General features: G+C 48.1%; 1 protein-coding gene across 3 annotated transcripts in view; it reads left to right on the forward strand.

Moving 5' to 3' along the window:
* The window catches only part of WASF2 (WASP family member 2), a 100,712-nt gene extending 88,689 nt beyond the window's left edge, over nucleotides 1-12,023 (forward strand). For all 3 annotated transcript variants that reach the window (XM_077150661.1, XM_077150660.1, XM_077150662.1), the window contains 4 exons: nucleotides 1,443-1,573; nucleotides 3,679-3,834; nucleotides 6,390-6,901; nucleotides 7,905-12,023. In XM_077150661.1, the coding sequence (XP_077006776.1) occupies nucleotides 1,443-1,573; nucleotides 3,679-3,834; nucleotides 6,390-6,901; nucleotides 7,905-8,062 (957 nt within the window). In that variant the 3' untranslated portion in view covers nucleotides 8,063-12,023. The remainder of the gene's footprint in view (nucleotides 1-1,442; nucleotides 1,574-3,678; nucleotides 3,835-6,389; nucleotides 6,902-7,904) is intronic.
* Nucleotides 12,024-18,940: the final 6,917 nt, after the last annotated feature.

Here is an 18,940-nt window from a genome sequence, read left to right on the forward strand (position 1 = left end):
ACAACAAGGTGATATCTACTTAATGCATAAGAATAACCCCCGGGATAACCTCTCGACTCTGTTTGGAATCTCCCAGCCATTGACACTTAGTCTCATTTTACTCTTCCCCCTTTTGGTCGAGAAGGTTCGCTCAGTCTCTTGATGTTAATTCTCAGCTCATTCTAGGGTTTTTCTCAGTCCTTTGATGCTGAGTCTCAGCTCATTCCAGAATCTTTGTCCCACGTTGCCAGGAAGGTCCACACCCCTGGGAGTCATGTCCCATGCAGAGAGGGGGAGGGTGGTGAGACTGCTCCTCATGTTGGCTGGAGAGAGAGACCACATCTGAGCAACAAAAGAGGCTCTCTTGGGGATGACTCTTAGGCCTAAATTTTAAGTAGACTTGACCTATCTTTTGTGGGGTTAAGTTTCTTGTGAACAAACCCCAAGACTGGGGTCTCAGCCTATAGCTTTGGTTGTCCACACTGCTTGTGAGAATATCAAGAATTCAACTTGGGGAAGTTGAATTTCTCCCCACTCTCACCATTCCCCGAAGGGGGCTTGCAAATACTTTTCCAGTCACTGATCAGATCATTCTGGGATTCATCAGGGCATCACTCTGGACAAACCAACAAAATCTCATGTGCTACCTGAGATTCCAAGTACTCATGACATTCAATCAAACCATCCACATGAGTTACATTAGGAAATGCTCCAGTCAAAATCCAAATTTTGCAACAAACAAACATCTTTCACTCTAGTCTCACACATAAGGTGACATTTCAAAGTATTAGTTATCATCCATTTTCAGCACCCTGCAACAATGACAATCCTTTGTTCTTCCTCATGCAAAAGCACTCCTAAAATTTGTACATTGTGCATTTCACTATTGTTATACACTCTAGGCATTCCTAGATCACACCATCTTGATCTTCAACATCTATCTTTCTTTCTGATTTCATCCATGTCCCCAGCCCTCCTCCCCCTATCATTCTCACATGCAGCTTCATTCAGTGTTTTAACATAATTGCATTACAGTTAGGTAGTCTTGTGCTGTCCATTTCTGAGTCTCTGTATCCAGTCCTGTTGCACAGTCCGTATCCCTTCAGCTCCAATTACCCACTATCTTACCCTATTTCTATCTCCTGATGGTCTCTGTTACCAATAACATATTCCAAGTTTATTCACTAATGCCAGTTCATATCAGTGAGACCATACAGTATTTGTCCTTTAGTTTTTGGCTAGTCTCACTCAGCATAATGTTCTCTAGGTCCATCCATGTTGTTACATACTTCATAAGTTTATTCTGTCTTAGAGCTGCATAATATTCCATCGTATGTATATACCACAGTTTGTTTAGCCACTCTTCTGTTGATGGACATTTTGGCTGTTTAAGATGGGTGGAATTTTAAAGAAAAACTTAGGAAAATATTTTGCAAGAGATTTTCTGTTTCTTTTTATTATAGAAAGAGAAGAAAGATAATCCAAATCGAGGAAATGTGAACCCACGTAAAATCAAAACACGAAAGGAAGAATGGGAAAAAATGAAGATGGGACAAGAATTTGTGGAGTCCAAAGAAAAGCTAGGTCCTTCTGGGTAGGTGATGATTTTGAGCTACTGGTAGTATTCTTTGAAAGAACCTGAGGCTAAGAGTCTGACAGCTCTGGCTGTGACACTTTTCACTTCCCTTGCAGTCTGTCTGTGTGGCTTAGATCAATACTACTATTAATCAGCAACTTTAAAGTGCGTCCATCTGGTGATTAAAATTGCTAAATAAATCAGGAGACTCAGCAGTTTAAATGAGGTGACTGGAATGCCCGAGTGGTACTGAGAGGACAGGCTATGGCTTCTGGTGCCCTTGTTTTGCCTGACACTGGATGTCTAAGGCCACAGCAAAAGATTGGAAAAGGAAGAAAAGTGGTCTTGGGAGCCCTTTGCCTCCAGAACATTGATTTGAAGGTCATGCATAAGAGCTGGGCATTTCAGGGAAGTGGGGAGGACCAGGCAGGGATTTCATGTACATTACCAAAGCAACTTTTCAGTCAGCCTTTGTCAGTCTCATGAGAGAGGCTGGCCAAGGGACTGGATGTGGACTTTAGATACAATGTGGGAAAGGGTGCCCAGCCAGTATTGAGGCTGTATATCTCTGTGGAAAAAATAGTAGATGTCAGTCTGACCCCATTTCTCAGTACCAAATCACACTGGAGCTAAAAGGGAAAAAATGAGTTTTAAAGCTTGGGTTTGACACTTATCCCGGTGTCCAACCTGTGTGACATTCAAAGCCAAGTTACTGCAACTGCTTGGCATGAATGCCGCCCTGGTTTTCTCCCTAAATACATTGCATCCTGGCCATGAGAAAATCATTCCAGTCCATGCCGAGTGTCTGGAAATGATAAAAGGAAAAAGTTATATTGTTCTTGCTTTTAAGGATAACTCTGCCATGAAAATCTTAACTTTTTAAAATCTTGACACTTCTCATACATGTTCTTCATATATTGAGATTTGTTTTAAATAGTAATGAAGATGATGAAAGGGGAAAAAAAAAAGTCTCTCTCGACAGAGCAATCAGCCCTCGTCCCTCAGCCCTGAGGGTACCTTCATTACCCCTGCCTCTTGGTAAAAGGGGCCATTTTGTTCCCTGGACCTATCTTGTTCAAACAGGTACTTGTCATAGGTTCAGTGACTCTAGGATCTGAAGTTTGCATGTTCAGAATGCCAACTTTTTTGTTTATTTTTTGTGTGTGAAGTGAGGGTTGGAGAGAAGGAACTTTGCTCCATTTTCCTGCTGTTTAAGAGGTTTGGGGTTGGGTTGCATGGCTAGTCTATCTGGACATGCTTATTGATGAACCTCTAAAGAGATGTCCTAAGTCTATAGGGCTCCAGACCTTGGGAATTTTCCACATCAGAACATCATTTGATTCGGTTAGTACCCTCCAATTCTCTTCTGCCTGGGGTCTGTTTTAGATGAGTTCTTTAGCGACCTGAGTGGTGAAAAGTAGGGGGTGGTGTATGTGGAGCTGAACCAGCCAAATTTTGCTAGCTGATGCTTGGTGTATTTGTGCTTATTTGAATCACACAGAGCAAATTCACCCAAGGTCCAGTGCTCTGAGGGACAGATTTTCAAAAGGCAAGCCCAAGCACCCACTTTAATTGGCAGCTCATTTTGTTTGCTGTGAGACCTGACAGAGAGACCACATCTAACTACCACACAGCAACCTGCATTTGTCCTTGGCTTAGTTTTGCAATCAAATGCCTCCTTGGCCTTTGAGCACTCTGGAGGCTTGTACCTCAAAACCAGGCTGTATGCCAGTCACATGTTTGTAGCTCACTAGTCTGAGGCACTTGGCTTCCCCCTTCGCCACAAAACAGTCTTTGGGATTTAGATAGAGACTCCACCTAACATTTGGGAGAGAATTAAAAGAACTTTTGGGTTTGACAAGGCCAGCACTGGGAAAGGAGCAGCATAGTTTTGGTAATCTGGGTTGAATCTCATTACTATAAACAACCAGCAGACTCATCTGTTTAACAATAGAATATTTAATAAGATTTCAGTGTAACAGAGAATATGTGGAAAGTATACTTATTTTATTTCTTCCTAATAGCTTTTCTGTGTCAAATGCATTTTTGTGGTATCTTTTAAGGAAAAAAGAGTACTACTCAGGGTCTTCAAATAACAGTTTTGGCATTGGGTTCATTGTCAGGTATCCACCCACCTTGGTGTACCAGAATGGCAGCATCGGTTCTGTTGAAAACGTGGGTGCAGGCAACTATGCACCACCACCACTGTCAGATTCCGCTTCTCCACCTTCTCCTTCCTTCTCTGAGGACAGCTTACCTCCCCCACCAGCAGAATTCAGGTAAATAGTGGTACCTCTTCCATCCACTTTGGGTGGTTAAACATTCAAGAATAGATTAAGAGTTCACAATCCAGGCCAGTAACACTGAAATAATGTCAGGCAAATCTGTCTAAATAATAAAAATATGAACATTCATCGTATGCTTGCAAGGGGCCAGACATTATGCTAAACACTGTATTTTTTACTTAATATTCACAGCATGATGATAGATACCCAACCATATGATATTGTGAGCCATCGATTGTACACCATGTATGGAATGTATGTATGTGAAGATTTCTTTATAAAAATATTTTTAAAAAAATTCACAACAACCCTTTTAAAAATATTTTTATTGACAAATCTTCATACATATACATTCCATAGATGGTGTACAGTCAGTGGCTCACAGTATCATCACATAGTTGTATATTCATCTCCACAATCATTTTTTAGAACATTTGCATCACTCTAGCAAAAGAAATAAAAAGAAAAAACTCATACATGTCATACCCCTTACCCCTCCCTCTGACAACTAGTATTTCCAATTACCCAATTTATTTTTACCCTTTGTCCCTGCTATTATTTATTTATTTTTTATCCATATTTTTTTACTCATCTGTCCATACCCTAGATAAAAGGAACATCAGACACAAGGTTTTCACAATCACACAGTCTCATTGTAAAAGTTATATCTTTATACAGTCTTCTTCAAGAATCAAGGCCACTGGAATACAGCTCAATGGTTTCAGGTACTTCCCTCCAGACACTCCAATACACCATAAACTAAAAAGGGATATCTATATAATGCATAAGAATAACCTCCAGGCTAACCTCTCGACTCTGTTTGAAATCTCTCAGCCACTGACGCTTTATTTTATCTCATTTCACTCTTCCCCTTTTTGGTCAAGGAGACTTTCTTAATCCCTTGATCCCAGGTCCTGGCTTATCCTGGGATATCTTTCCCATGTTGCCAGAGAGGTTTACATGCCTCAGAGTCATGTCCCACATAGCGGGAAGAACAGTGAGTTCACCTTCACAGCAGCCCTCTTGAGACAGGTGCTATTGTAATCCCCATTTTACAGATGAGGAAAATGTGATGCACAGAAGGGTCAATTAACTTACTTAAGGTCACAGAGCCAGTAAGAGGCAGAGCCATGATTGGGAAGATCAGTCTGTCTCCAGAGCCTGTGTTCTCAACCATTAACTATTCTGCCTACACCTGAACAGACAGTCACCAACTTAGTTCTAGCTTTTATTAGTTAACTTTAACCCAACATGAAGTGGTACAGCCTTCTGTCCAAAAAATATTTACCCAGACACCTTGCTTAGCTAACTAGGAACCTAGCAGATAGTCACCTTTCTTATTGCTTCCTGTTCATTTTGCTGCACTGCTGGATAGACTCTCAGAAACAAAATAAAAAGGGGAATGAAACTTATGATCTGTCCTTTTTGATATTTATTAAAATCTCTCCCTGGCAGAGGTGTGCAGGGGAAGAATTAGCCAGTAATGGCCTAAAAGAGGTCTGAGCTCTTTCTAATGCCTAACATATGAGAGCTTTAATAAGGAGCATTTTTGTCCTGGAATACTGTTTAGAGATTGAATATGTTGAAGACCCCTGAGGTGGGGATCTAAAGCAGTGCATTCCCCAGCACCCACCCCCCCCTGCAGTTCTTCTTGGCCCTTGAACCATGAATCCCAAATCTCTTTCTCCCTCCCAAATCCCTTCCTGATGGTTGCCCTGTCAAATGTAGGTAAGGCTTGAAGGTCTGTGGAAAATTCCAAGGTGGATGCTTTTCTCAGGAGTAGCTATTAGTGCAGGGCAGGTACAAGGATGGAAAAAGAAACCCTCAGCCTCAAACATGGCCTGAGTCCTTATAGCTGCAGCCAGGCATATCTGATACCAGTAGGGGTCTAGTCTAAACTCAAACCTAAGTCAAGAGACAGGTGGCATATTCATTTCCCATATCTGCATATCATCAGATTGAGATTTATTCTCTTAAGTTTTTTCCATGTGAACATTGAAAATGCATTCACCTAAATCTATATCCTGCTCATGCTTGGGGAGCTTGGCTTGGGTTTCTGCCCTCACAAGATCTAGTGAATGTTAATAGCCTGAGGAACAGAGCTCCAGTGGTAGATATTGTTTAAATTTTTATTTCAGTTCTTTCTCACATGCTTTCTTAGTCCTAACTCCACAATTAAAATGACAACTGTACATTGAATCATTGCTCTTAGAGGAAGGTTCTGCTTTGCTTTGGATAGGTGAAAGATTAGAAGGAGACCTAAGAGTTGATCACAGCCAGCCCTTACCTGATAGAGGAATCCCAAGCTCACTTCTTTCAGGTAGTTTTTCTCAATCTCCGCTTACACACTTCCGCTGATGAGAAGTTCATTACTTTACATGGGTGTCCATTTCATCATTGGTTTGTTTTGACCATTCCCAGGTTCTTCTGTTTAAGCCAAAGTGAACAGGTGTATTCAACCAAAATGAACTTGGGCTATATATAAGCCTAACTATAAGTGGGTGTTTGATCCTGAGAGTGATGATGATTCTCTTTTTTTGTCCTTTTAGCTATTCAGCAGACAACCAAAGAGGGTCTGGCTTGGCTGGACCCAAAAGATCCAGTGTGGTCAGCCCAAGCCATCCACCACCAGCTCCTCCTCTGGGTTCTCCTCCAGGCCCTAAACCTGGGTTTGCTCCACCACCTGCCCCTCCACCACCACCGCCTATGATGGGCATTCCACCCCCACCACCGCCTGTAGGATTTGGGTCTCCAGGGACACCTCCACCACCTTCACCCCCATCTTTCCCACCTCACCCTGATTTTGCTGCCCCTCCCCCTCCTCCCCCACCACCAGCAGCTGACTACCCAATTCTGCCACCACCTCCCTTGTCTCAACCAGCAGGAGGAGCCCCTCCCCCCCCACCACCACCTCCTCCTCCGGGTCCCCCTCCTCTCCCTTTCAGTGGTACAGATGGCCAGCCTCCTGTGCCACCATCACTTTCTGATGCCCCCAAACCCAAGTCCTCTTTGCCTCCTGTGAGTGATGCCCGCAGTGACTTGCTTTCAGCCATCCGTCAAGGTAAATTCTAGTGGTGGGTCTAGGATCATGAAGCCTTGTCTTTCAGCAGCTGGGATGACTAGGGGTGGCTTAGCAGTTCTACGCCCTTCCCAGGGAACAGCTTTTTGGGGTGGGGAGAGATTGGGCCCTGAGGTCTCAGAATCCCCTTGACGAAAGACTTCACCCTAAAAAAATGAAGATTTAGGCTTCTTTCTACCTTAAAGTAAGGGTTCTTAACCTGGGATCTTTAAACTCCTTGAAAATGTATGTTCTGTGAGTATGTGCTTCCATTTTTTTTTGGAAAAAAAAGATCCCTGTTTTTCACTAGAGTCTCGAAAGGGTTCTCTGCCTCAGGAGAAAACAAGAATCACTATCCTAGAGGTTACTTCTCCATCTAGACTCAGACACTATCCTTCCCCACTTTTTTGCCTTTCATATCCTTCCTACTACCTTCTTTCCCTTTTTCCTCCCACCTCCTCCCTCTTTTCTCTCCTTCCTTTCCTTTCTCCCTACCTACCTCCCCTCCTTCATCATCATCTCACCCTTATGGAACATTTATTCTTTCTGTCATGGGTTCAGCTCTGGTCCCAAGAGTTTACAGTGGTTTGTTCTGTTTGTGATCCTTAAGGAACTTCTAGTCTAGAGGAGACCATCTAGGACAGCTGGATTCCATTATAATGGATGGGATGGGGGAGGCTGCGTGCCTGCTAGTGAGGAAGGTTGACTACTCCCACACACAGCCTCAAGAGAAACTATCATCTTCACCAACCTGAGAACATTTATAAGCATTCTCTATATGGCAGGCTTCCTTTCAGGAACACCTTAGCACTGGGCCACCAATTTCATAAAACTTCATCTTCTTTTCCTGTTTCCCCCTTTCCCTCTTTGCTTTCCCAGAGGGTCCTTCTTTTTCTCTGTCCTTTCCAATACTCTTCCCATCAGTAGGCAGTGCCCCTTATTCAGTCCTAGAGGGATTCTGAGGCTGAGCACATGCCTCCTAACCCTTCTCTCTCTCTCCCACCAGGCTTTCAGTTGCGCAGGGTTGAGGAGCAGCAGGAGCAAGAGAAGCGGGATGTTGTGGGCAATGATGTGGCCACCATCTTGTCACGTCGCATTGCTGTTGAGTACAGCGACTCAGAAGATGATTCCTCTGAGTTTGATGAAGACGACTGGTCGGATTAACTGTTCCTACCTGCTAGCCACCTCCTTTTTCTTTCCTTCTTTGATGCTTATCCCAAGAGTTGATTGGAGGAAAAGGAGTAGAAAAAGAATGTCAAGGGGCTGAAGCCTTCCCTAAAGCAACCAAAGACAAATCCAAGTGCTTCCTCCACATCAAACTTGTATCTCCCTTCTCCCCATAGACAGGCCCACTCCTGAGGTTCAGTAGCCAAGATGTTCTTTTTTTCTTCAAGTGCCTAATGCCTATCAAAGGGAAAGAAAAACCATAAAGCAGATCCATTTGAGAGGGTGTAAGTTGGAGATGGTATCTTCCCCTAGGAATGATTTTCAACTGTGGTCTTCTTCCAGACTCTTTCCCCTCAGCTGTTTCAAATAATGCCAGCCATCCTCTTTTCCTAAAGCAATGAGAGAGGCCTGCTTGGATACAGGTGGCCCCTTTCTGGACACTGGCAGCAGAATAGGCTGCTTTGCCCTTCGGCCGTACCCTTCTGCCCTTAGCAGCAGAGAGAGGCTTCCTTTTGCTAAGCTGTCTTTATGCCTGGGATGCCCTTTATTCCAGGAGGCATCAAGTCCCTAAAAAATGGCTTACCCTCTCAGCCCAGATATGATGCCTTTCCATAGGCTGAGGTTGTTGCCTCCTTCCCAGGCTCTTTAGTAGTATTCAGGTATCCCTTAAATACCTCTCCTTCACCCTCAGGTGCCTTCAGGCTCCACAGCCGTTATGACCTCTAATACCCATGACCAAAATAGCCCTGACACACAGGGATCTGGGCCTCTGCTGGCTGTCAGGAGTAAAGCTCCGAGACTTGAAACTGCAGGACTGGAAGGATGGTGGAATTCCTTGGGTCCACCCTCATAAGGATGCTGAGGTTTAGAAACGGGAAGTGACTTGCTCAGCATCATACAGTTGGACGACAGAAACAGAACTAAAGTCCAGAGTTCGTGATTCCAAGTCATCTGTGCTTTCTGGGACCAAATAGTGGGCACTTGCTGGAGGCTGGGCAGGCAGTCTTGGCTCTGTCCTACTGCAGACCACACAGTAGGTGGGGTCTCAGGGCCACCCTGTTAGTGCTGCTTAGATCCTCATAACCTCTTTTATAATTCTTTTACCTCCCCCCACCTCCCACCCCTGCTTTCCTATCACCAGTCAATCACATGACCTTGGGAGCTACCCTTCTGGGGGACAAGAGGTAGTGAGAGAAGGAAAGAGATAGAGCAGCTTTTTACAGGTGCTGTTTTCAATTCCTCTGCAACTCCTCCCCCTTTTATTTCCCCAATTTAAGCTAGGTTCTGCCAACTGTAGAAACTTCAGTCCCTCAGGCTGGCAGCCGCTGCAGGTACCTGCCTGGAGGGACCTGGCAGCGTGAGGAGAGCTGAAAGGCAGAGGGACTCTAGGCCTTGTTTCCAGCTCCCCTCCCCGCTGCACATGGTAATGTTTTCTCCCTCCCTCCCTTTCTTCCCTCTTTTTCCCAAAGCTAATACACAGGTGCTATTATTCAAAAAACAAAAAACTGGTCAGCTCTGGCCAACAGTGAGGTTTCTTCTCTTCTGCCCCAACTATTATAGTAGCCTCTTAATGCTGAACTCAGCTTCTCCTGGCTTCTCCAGCTTTCAGAGCCCTGAAACAAAGAGAAACAGGATATGTCTCTACCCAGCACAGCAAATGATTGTAGTAATTGCCAAACCCTCGTAAACTCCTCTGGCTCTAGCAAAGTGTGTATAATCATGGGTACTAGCTGCTGTGCCCTTCCTGAATGCTTCCCCTCTGACTTCTTTCCTTGAACTTGGGGCATGGATACTGAGCCTGGAAGTGCCAGTATGCCCTCTTGCTGTGGCTGCTCCAAAGCAAGCCCTCCTCCTCCCCAGATCAGGTGTCTGTGACACAGCCCTGGCACCAAGCTCCAGTGGTAAGCACACCAGGCTGTTTGTGCCCCCAACCTTGCTTGCCCCACTGTACTTTGGAGGTTGAAGATGCTTTTACCAGAACCCTAAAATCACCATTGAAGGTGCCCCTAACTGGTGTCCCAAGGTGGCTGGAGAGGTGAGCAGAGAACTATAGTTCCCCAAATAGAAGTCCTGGGGCCTGGCCAGGCCAGGGTTTAAGCCTTATGGCCTTGATTACCCCCCCATACACACCCCACCCCCCCCACACCACCCCACACATTCCTTTCTGGAAATGTGGGAGCTACCTCTGCTTGCTGTCATTCTGCTCTGACCTTGAAGAGGGTAGTGTTGGCCTGGCTTCTGGAATGGACAGAGTCCACAATGGAAAGGGCTAGGGGTGGGGGGTGGGGGGGTGCGCAGGAGGAGATGGGGAGGGGCGCTGCCTGCTGAAGGTAGGATTAGATCATTAGCTCAGTGACCTCCTAGGGTTTCGATGTGCTGTGTTCTCATCCTACAGCTGGTTTGGTAATGATCTGCAAGTCCCTGAGAGCACCAGCACAGCTCTGCCTGACTCTCTCATTAAAATCTATGCAGCCAAGCTCGGCACTTTGTAGCAGCCGGCCTTGCTAAGCCTCCTCAGCTCAGGGGCTGGGGACCCAGTCAGCCAGAGAGAGGCCCTGTGGGCCCCACTTATGCATATGTGCACACACACCAAAAAAAAAAAAAAATGTTCTTTAAATCCAGAACTACTTAAGATGAGAAAGAACCCAATGTAGTTAATTGTGTGTTCTTGGAATCCTGTAATTGTAGAATGCAAAGTTAAGTGATTATTTAAACTGGGCCAGGGCTGCTAAGAGTATGGAACAATGGCCCATATGGATTCTTAAGAGCTGAAACCAAGGAGCCACCTCCCTTCCTGGTCTGCCCAGCCCAGGGGACCTGCCCCCATTCCTGTGGCCCAGAGGCCTAGCTTCCACTTCGCAGTGTCAGAAGTGACTTGTGGCTTTGCCTTGGTCGTGAGATGAGTACATTCCAAAGGAGCAGCTGAGGGGGAGGGGTCAGGCTCAGCGATTCCGTGGAGGCTCAGAGCAGCTGGCCCAAGCTCCATCTTGCCTCCAGCAGAAGCTCAGAAGCTCGAGCACCCTCAGAAACGGCACTGGCCAGTGTCACTGCAGAGCTGAGGCGGTGTTGTCAGGGCTAATGTGAAATCTCTTCCCGTGGCGCCAATCGTCCGGCTTTGCAGCGCCAGCTTGGACAGATTGAGGTCTCTGTGGCTTTGGTGTCCCTGCTTAAACATTCCCACTGGGTCCCATCTCTACTCTCAGGCTGTCCCCCACCCCAGCAGCCTCCCTCACCTGACCTCAAGACCTGGGGAGGAGGGCAGTGTCCCAAAAACTAAGGGAGCTTTCCCTCATGAGAGGCGTCAGGCTTAAAGCTTTGCTAGGGTCTGCAGACCTGAGACCAGGTGCTGCACAGAGATGTGCCTCTTTCTGTGCTTCCTGCCATGTTCACTTTAACAGTGCCTCAGTGAGGGTGAGGGAACAATTTTGTTACTGTATTAACCTTATTCATTTAATTTACTTGAGGAGCTAACCAATTTTTACTTTCTGTCTAGAATGATGTACGTGTAGGAGAGTGAGCTGTAATACTCCCAAAGTGCCTTGTAGTCTCTGATATAAATATATTTATAAGGACATATTCTAGTGGGTTCTTGAGGGTGTTTGCCGCATCAAGATTTTAGGGAGTGGGCATAGATATGTAATGGGGGTACGATCTTGGAAACAGCTCCTTTTACCTTGAAGATAGGACAGGAGCTTGGGTTGGGGATCTGAGCAACCCAAACCCCTCAGTAACTCTGAGGTTCTTCCTTTCCTTTTCTGCCCTATTCTTTACAGGCCCTTAGAAGGACATCAAGTTTTTAAAGCCCCCTGTTACTAAGCTTGGTTTCGTTTGCTTCCCTGCCAGGCTCGTGTGTACCATATTTGTACCCCAGTGAAGATTTCATGTACTATTTTATATATACACATGAATACTTAAATGCCAACATTTTAATAATTGGATAAAGTCTTGTAGTCACTCAGCCATTTCCGGAATGTTTTTTAATGGGGGAAGAGGTGAGAAGGGAGCAAAATCGGTAGCCAAAGCGGTGGCCAGACCTGGAAGGGAAGTCAGTTGTGCGTGGGCTCAAAGGGTAGGAGGCCTCTGGGTCTGGATGCTGCAACACATACAAGAGCCGGGGGAGGAGGTTGAAAGCCATTTTGGTTTAGGGGGAGACCTAGATTGGGGGACCTGGTGGCCCAGATCCCCAGGCCCCCTCAGCTGCCTGCGGATGGGGATGTGTGGGGCTGGAGAAGACAAAGTGCTGGCAACTCCTTGCATCAGGGAGGAGAGGAGCACAGGCTGAATGCTGATGCTGTCTCCCAACATCTGGCCGGCATCTTGTCTGCCTCTCAGACCCAAGCAACTTACCTTAAATAGAACGATTTACAGTGGAATCCAATAAAGGTTTAGGCTGCTGCAGGCTCTCTCTCCTGCCTAGGGAAGGTGGAGGGAGGGTCCTGGGCTTATATTCTGACCTGAAAAAATGACCTACCCAGGAAGCAACGGTAGTTCCGAGCACAGCTGCTGCGGGTAACTGTCCCTGTGGGGTAATTTATGAGCAGACACCCAGTTCCAGGCCCAGCAGATGCAGTGGAGTGGCCCCGGGGAGAGGGGCGGGAGCAGGGATGGTGACTCCACCAGTTACGCCTGCTGTTCAGAGAGTCACCCACTGGTGTCCCAGAAGAGGGGGCAGAAGTTTTGAATTGTCAGCAACTGCTGCGCCAGCCACTCTGAGCTCATCTCTGGAGGTGGGGGTGCAGGGGAGGGGGTATGGGAGCCGCGTTCCCCAGTGGAGCCCCTCTGCTCCACCCTCCTGCTCAGGCCTGTGTTTAGTCAGCACTTGGCTTCCTGAGGCCAGTGACTGAAAGGCAGCCAAACGCCTGCCCTGCAAGAAGACAAAATGGTGTCGGGAGCCGCCCTTGCTCCAGAATTGGAGGGAAGGAATGTGGTTTGGGGAAGCAGGAGGCCTAAGCTTGAATTCTGGCTGCACCACTTGGGAGCTGTAACCCTGAACAAGTAGTTTCACCTCTTTCGGTTAATCCTGAGAAGAGTGACCATTTATTGAGCGACCACTGCCTGCCAAAGATTGCATATACTTTCAATCCAGTGAGGCAAGGGTCTTAGTCCCTCATTTTACACAAGCGCGGACAGATTTGGAGAGTTAGGTGAGTTGCTTTAGATTACGTGGCTGGCCCAGGACATGCTCACCTGTGAACACTGAACACAAAATCCTGCCCTTGTACAAACCAACACAGGGATACAGGAACACGTAATCACAAGCATGCATCTCACACAAAGTCCTGAGCTACTCCTTACTCACTGCCTCTCTCAGTTCCTCACTGCCCCCTCCTGGCCGCCCAGTGGCCAGGGCAACCTGGCACTATTTCCATTAAGATCTGTTCTGGAGTGGTCATCTGCTACTTCTCTGTGGATCAGAATGCTGGAGCTGTTGCAGAGGCCCCTGTGGGTGCCTAAGAGGGTTCTGAAGCTTGAGGACTAAAAAAGCCATCAGAACTAAAGGAATCTCGTGGTAGAATCGGCACCATGGTGATAGGATGGCAGGTAATGTTTGGGGCAAGGGGTCCTGCATAGACACCCTCCTGCCTCAGCAGACCGCAATCCCTACCCTTTTTTTCTTTTTACACATGCTCATACTCTGCATACATATCAAAGGGGAGCAGACCTCCTGGCTGAGAAATCAGGTCGTGTCTTCTAGTCCCCACTGTGCTGCTGCCTCTGTGGGTCCCCATCTTCTCATCTATACAATGAGTTGTTGACTGGAATTATGTGTATGCCCTTTCCACTCTGGTTCCCACCATCATGGGAACTATTACCTCTCCCCAGATGTGGGTGACTGAGTGAAGTACATCCATAAACATGACCTAAAACATGGACTCCTCAGGACTGTTTTGGGAGGAGTATTCCCATTTTGTAGATGAGGAAACAAGGCACAGAGAGCCACAGCAACTTGCTCAAAGCCACACAGCAAGTTGGCAGCAGATGTGGAAATAGAACTCTCTTCTTTCCAGTGCCCCTACTGCATACAAGAGATCAGAGGATCCTGTGGGCTGGGGCCTAGAGCTGAGACTCAAACTGTAGAGTCTAAAGCCGGAGGTCTGCTCTTTTGTCTAGGAGCTCTGACTGGCCCTGTGGCTGCCTTAAGGCTTGGGGGATTCTAGAGGAGGTCTCAGTTTAGGGATTGGCATGGTGGCTGGGAAAAGGCAACTTGGAGTCTGGGTGGGTTCCACCCCCCCTTTACCAGTAGTTGGAGCAGAACTCAAGCCTCATTATGCAAAGCCAGAGGCAGGCTAAAGGGGGCCCTCCCTAGCCGGCGGGCACTTGGTAGTTTCACCAGGGTCTGTGTACACATGAGTGGTGTGTCTGCTTGTATGCGTGCATGTCTGGACTTACTATGCAGTCACACATAGCTGTACACTTGTGCCTAGAAGTATAAAAGTGCATTAATTCATAGCCATGTGTAGCATGCAAGTGTGTGTGTTTGCAAACTGTATATATGTGATTGCATCCATCTGTGTGTTTAGGTGTACATATATGAATGTATGTCTGCCTATCTGGCAGGTACATTTATGCACATGTAAGACTGCATGTATGCTGGGTATGTTCATGAGTGTACTTGGACATGTGCAAAAGTTCACATGCATTTATGAATTTAAGATGAACCTTGTCCACACAAACAGTTTCTAAGTATGCATGAAAGTGTGTGCAGGGATGACGTCCTGTGACTATGTACACATGAATCGTAAGAGTGCCCTCCCAGGAGTGCCAATGTTTCTCCCATATGGATGGGGTGCCTCGCCCAGCTCCAGCCATGCTGTTACCCACACTGGGTTCACAGCACCCCACCCCCACCCCCACACAATCACTATTCCCCAGACCCATCCTGCTCGGCCAATTTGCAGCCTCTCGCTCCCAGCTCCAGAGAAGGCCTGCAGCAAAGTCAAGGGGTTGGTGGCCAATTAGCGAGGGGGTTAATCAGGGATCTAGGGAACCCCGGGGGGCTGGAAACTGAAGACAGGCACTGGGGTTGGCAGGAGCTGGGTTTGGCAGGAGCACGAACTGCCTGTCATGAGGCATGGACTGGGGGGCTGGGGGAGGACAGAGAGGGGAGGCTGAGCCAGCCCATCAGTGCTGGAAACCAAAGGTTGGCCTGTGAATTCGTGATCGCTGAGCAGTAACTGCAGTGGGAGCATGTGTGAGTGTGTGTACACTGCATGTGGAAGGGCATTTACACGCATTAAGTCTTTGAATGTGCTCCTGCATGCAAATGTGTATTCACTGATAAGGACATCACCTGTATAAAAGTGCAGTTTTGTGCCTGTGTATATGTGCATGTGCGATAGTGTGCAAAATGGGTCTGGGTACATCAGCATGTCTGACTTGTGTGCACATATGCATATACAGGGTAAGTCTGTGTATACGTGTATGATGGCTTGGATTTGTGTACCCCAGAAAAGTATGTGCTTAATCTTAAACCATTCATGTGGGTATGAACTCATTACAAAGAGAACTTTTCTTGAGATTATTTCAGTTAAGGTGTAAACCCAACTGATTCAGGAGGGGTCCTAATCCTGTTACAGGAGGCGTTACAGAACAGACCACAAGAGAAAAGCCGTGAGGAGCGGCCAGAACTGGGAAGTCAGAAGAACCCGGAAGAGAATGGAGAAAGCGCCGCCTTGAGCATTGCATGTGATGGAAAAGCCAAGGAGCCCACAGATTGCTGGCAGCCAGAAGATGCTGACCTTGGGAGGAAGCAAGCCTTCTAGCCTCTGAAACCTTGAGCCAATGAATTCCTGTTGTTAAGCCAACACATTGTATGGTATTTGTTTTAGCAGCCAGGAAATGAAAACAACGTGTATGCAAGGGCGTGTGTGCACATGTGTGTTACTACATGCAAACATGAACATGACGTGGGTGCCATCTATTAGGCTTGTGCAATGATGTATCTGTGTGCACAAGAGTCTGTGTACCAGTGAGCAGATACAGCTGGGAATACGGGCATGTCTGAGTGTGTGTGCATGTGTGTGTATCTCTCTGAAAAGCCAGGGGCCTGGAGCCCTGCATGGTGCATGTGTGTGCCTGTGTGCACATGCCCACATGCACACAGTTCTCAGCATGCAGGGAACTAATGGATGCGGGGCTGGCAGTCTCCAGGTTCCAGGAGAGAATCTGACAGACGAGCCTTGCCGCAGCCCCCGGCCCCGGGAGCCTGTTTTCCAGCCTGCGGAAGCTGTGAGCCCGTGAACTCATCTTATATTAATAGCTGCTGTCTCTTCACTTATTGCAGGGAGAGGCGGTCATGGCCCCGGCAGGGGCTCGGCCCTTGGGGCTGTCCTTCTTCACCCACACAGGGTTTGGGAAGAGGAGGAGGAGAGATGACTCCACTTCATCCCAGGGCCCACCCTAGCAGGAAGGCAGGGCCCTCAACCTCCTCTCTACTCAGGGAGTCACCTCTATCCAGTTTGCCCTCCAGGATCTCTGTAATCAGATGAGGCCAGGCCTAGGGGTTGGAAAGCTGGTGGAGTCAGAGAAGCTGGGAGGCTCGGCCAACCCGGACCCCACCCCCCACCCCCCCACCTTTCCCCTTCAAGGGCACATGGTCCCCAGAGCCGTCAGAGGCTGAAAGACTGGCTTTGGGGCTGGGGAGGGGGAGGGGGCACAGGGGATGGGGGAGGCAGGGGATGGGAAGAGGCACAGCCCTGCCCTCAGGAGCCTCAATTCAAGCAAAACAGGAACAAAAGATGCGACCCTGTCCTCAGAGGCCTCAAGTTAAGGGAGGAGACAGTGTGAGTTCCTAGGCTGAGGAGGGAGACGTACTGTGTTCAGGAGCCCTGGTTCTGAGGCGAGGGAAAGGTTTGCTTTCAGGATCCCTCAGTTTGAAGGGAGAGACAGGTGCCTTCCCTCAGAGACCCCCACAGCCCTGACTTAAGAGGTCCCTATTTTAAGGACAGAGGCCAGCCTTCCTTATAAATTCTTATTCAAAAGTGTAGTAAAGTGTATTGTATGAATCACATCTTCACAGTCTTAAGAGGACTCAGCCAGGAAGGCTTCCTGGAGGAAGCATATGGTTCAGGTAGGACCTGAGCTTGTCTGCAGAATCCAGGAAGGAGGGAGAACCCCATTGGCCTCCTGACATGCACGGGCTACAATGGGCAGGACAGAGTCACACACCGTGAGTCACAGGGCCCAGGACCCAAGGCACAAACACCTCGGACTCCTTAGAAACACCCCAACACCGCCGCATGAGCATGCGCAGCTGGGCGGCAGAAAACCCACGGCATGGGTGTCCGCACGGACCTTCCCGGAGACAAGGATGACAGGGATGACAGGATGACAGGGAGTAGGTCCCTACTCGGACCCTGGAGCCACGAGCTGGACCGGGAAGCGAAGGCTGCGCCCCGCCCTGACCGGGTGCGCTTCACCCTGCGCCTCGGTGGGGCCACCTGGTGAGCGCGGGCTGCTGGGCAGGAGAGGAGGGGCAGCAAGGGGCCCTTCCCACATTGCCCCTCCCAAAGGTCTTGGGGTGGCCGGGAGGCTGGGATCCTTTCCAAGGAGACTTTCTGCCCCCGCTGTTTGCTGTGTCGGAGCTACTCCTAAAACCCACGCTCCACATCCTGGGAAGAAATGGACTTGGAGTCAGTCAGATGAACTTGGGTTCAAATCCCAGCTCGACTCCCTCCTAACTGTGAATCTGAGCTGAATGAATGAAGGCCTACCACCCTCAGGGCCTCAGTTTCCTCTTCGATAAATTGGGGGGAGCATTGGTACACATCTGAAGAGGCCATGATGACATGTGAAATACTTGGTCAAAGCTTAGCCTGGGGGAGGTGCATATTGAGTGGGGGTCTTTTCCCAGGGACCTTGGAAGTGGGGGGAGAGAAGACAAGGCTCCCTATGACCTCCATCTGACCTGAGTGGGGACTTCCCACTCTGTGCCTGGACTGGAGCCGAGTATAGCTGCTCTGACCCCGCCCCTGTCATGTCCCCTCTGCTTGGATTCCTGTGGCCACTGTCAGGGCAGGATCTTGAATGTCTGAGGAAATAGCTACGGTCAGCAAAAGAGTGAAAGATTTGAGTCCTAGCCTGGCATGGCTGTGTGAGTTGGAGCAAGTGGCTGCTCTTCTCTGAACTTCAGGCTCCTCTTCTGTACAACTGGGAGATGGGGGGTTGGTGGTAGACAGAAATGCTCTGAGGGCTCCGCCTCTAGGTAACTGTAAGGCCTAGTCAGAGCGTCTTCTTCTGCCGTCCCCCAAACCTGTTCCTCTCTTGCCTAGCGAACACATTCTTTCTGGGGTTCTCCTCCCCTCCTGATATACCCAAGCTCAGAGTCAGGCACACATACGTGCCTAAGTGCACACAAGAGCATATGCACACACTTATAGTCACCTGCTTTCGGATGGAAAAAAAGCCCTACCGGTTCAATGAATGGATCCCATCCAACCACCTCCCACATACAGGGCCCTGAGAATGAACCCCACCACAGGACAGGGTCCCAAATTTCCTAAGCTTCAGTCTTGGAAAGGAAAGAGATGAAAGATCATTGGCCAGTGGACTGAGCACAGGTTCTGGAGAAAGATGTTTCTGATTCGAGTCCTGCTTCTACCATTTCCTAGCTGTGTGACCTTGGACCAGTCACCAACCCTCTCTCAGCCTGTTTCCTCATCTGTAAAATGGAGGAGATATTTATGCCATGGAGTACTTGTCAGGCATAACTGAGGCAGCATGTGTAGTACACGTAACAGAGTGCGTGGTTTAGCACACAGCAAACACTACCACAAGGAGGCGCTATTATTGTTAAGGAAACGGACCTGTTTCAGCATATGCTATGTGCCAAGTAGTTTGAAGCGCCATCTCATTTTGTACTCACATTGACACTCA

The sequence above is a fragment of the Tamandua tetradactyla genome, chromosome 2, assembly GCF_023851605.1.
Source record: "Tamandua tetradactyla isolate mTamTet1 chromosome 2, mTamTet1.pri, whole genome shotgun sequence".
Taxonomy (NCBI): domain Eukaryota; kingdom Metazoa; phylum Chordata; class Mammalia; order Pilosa; family Myrmecophagidae; genus Tamandua; species Tamandua tetradactyla.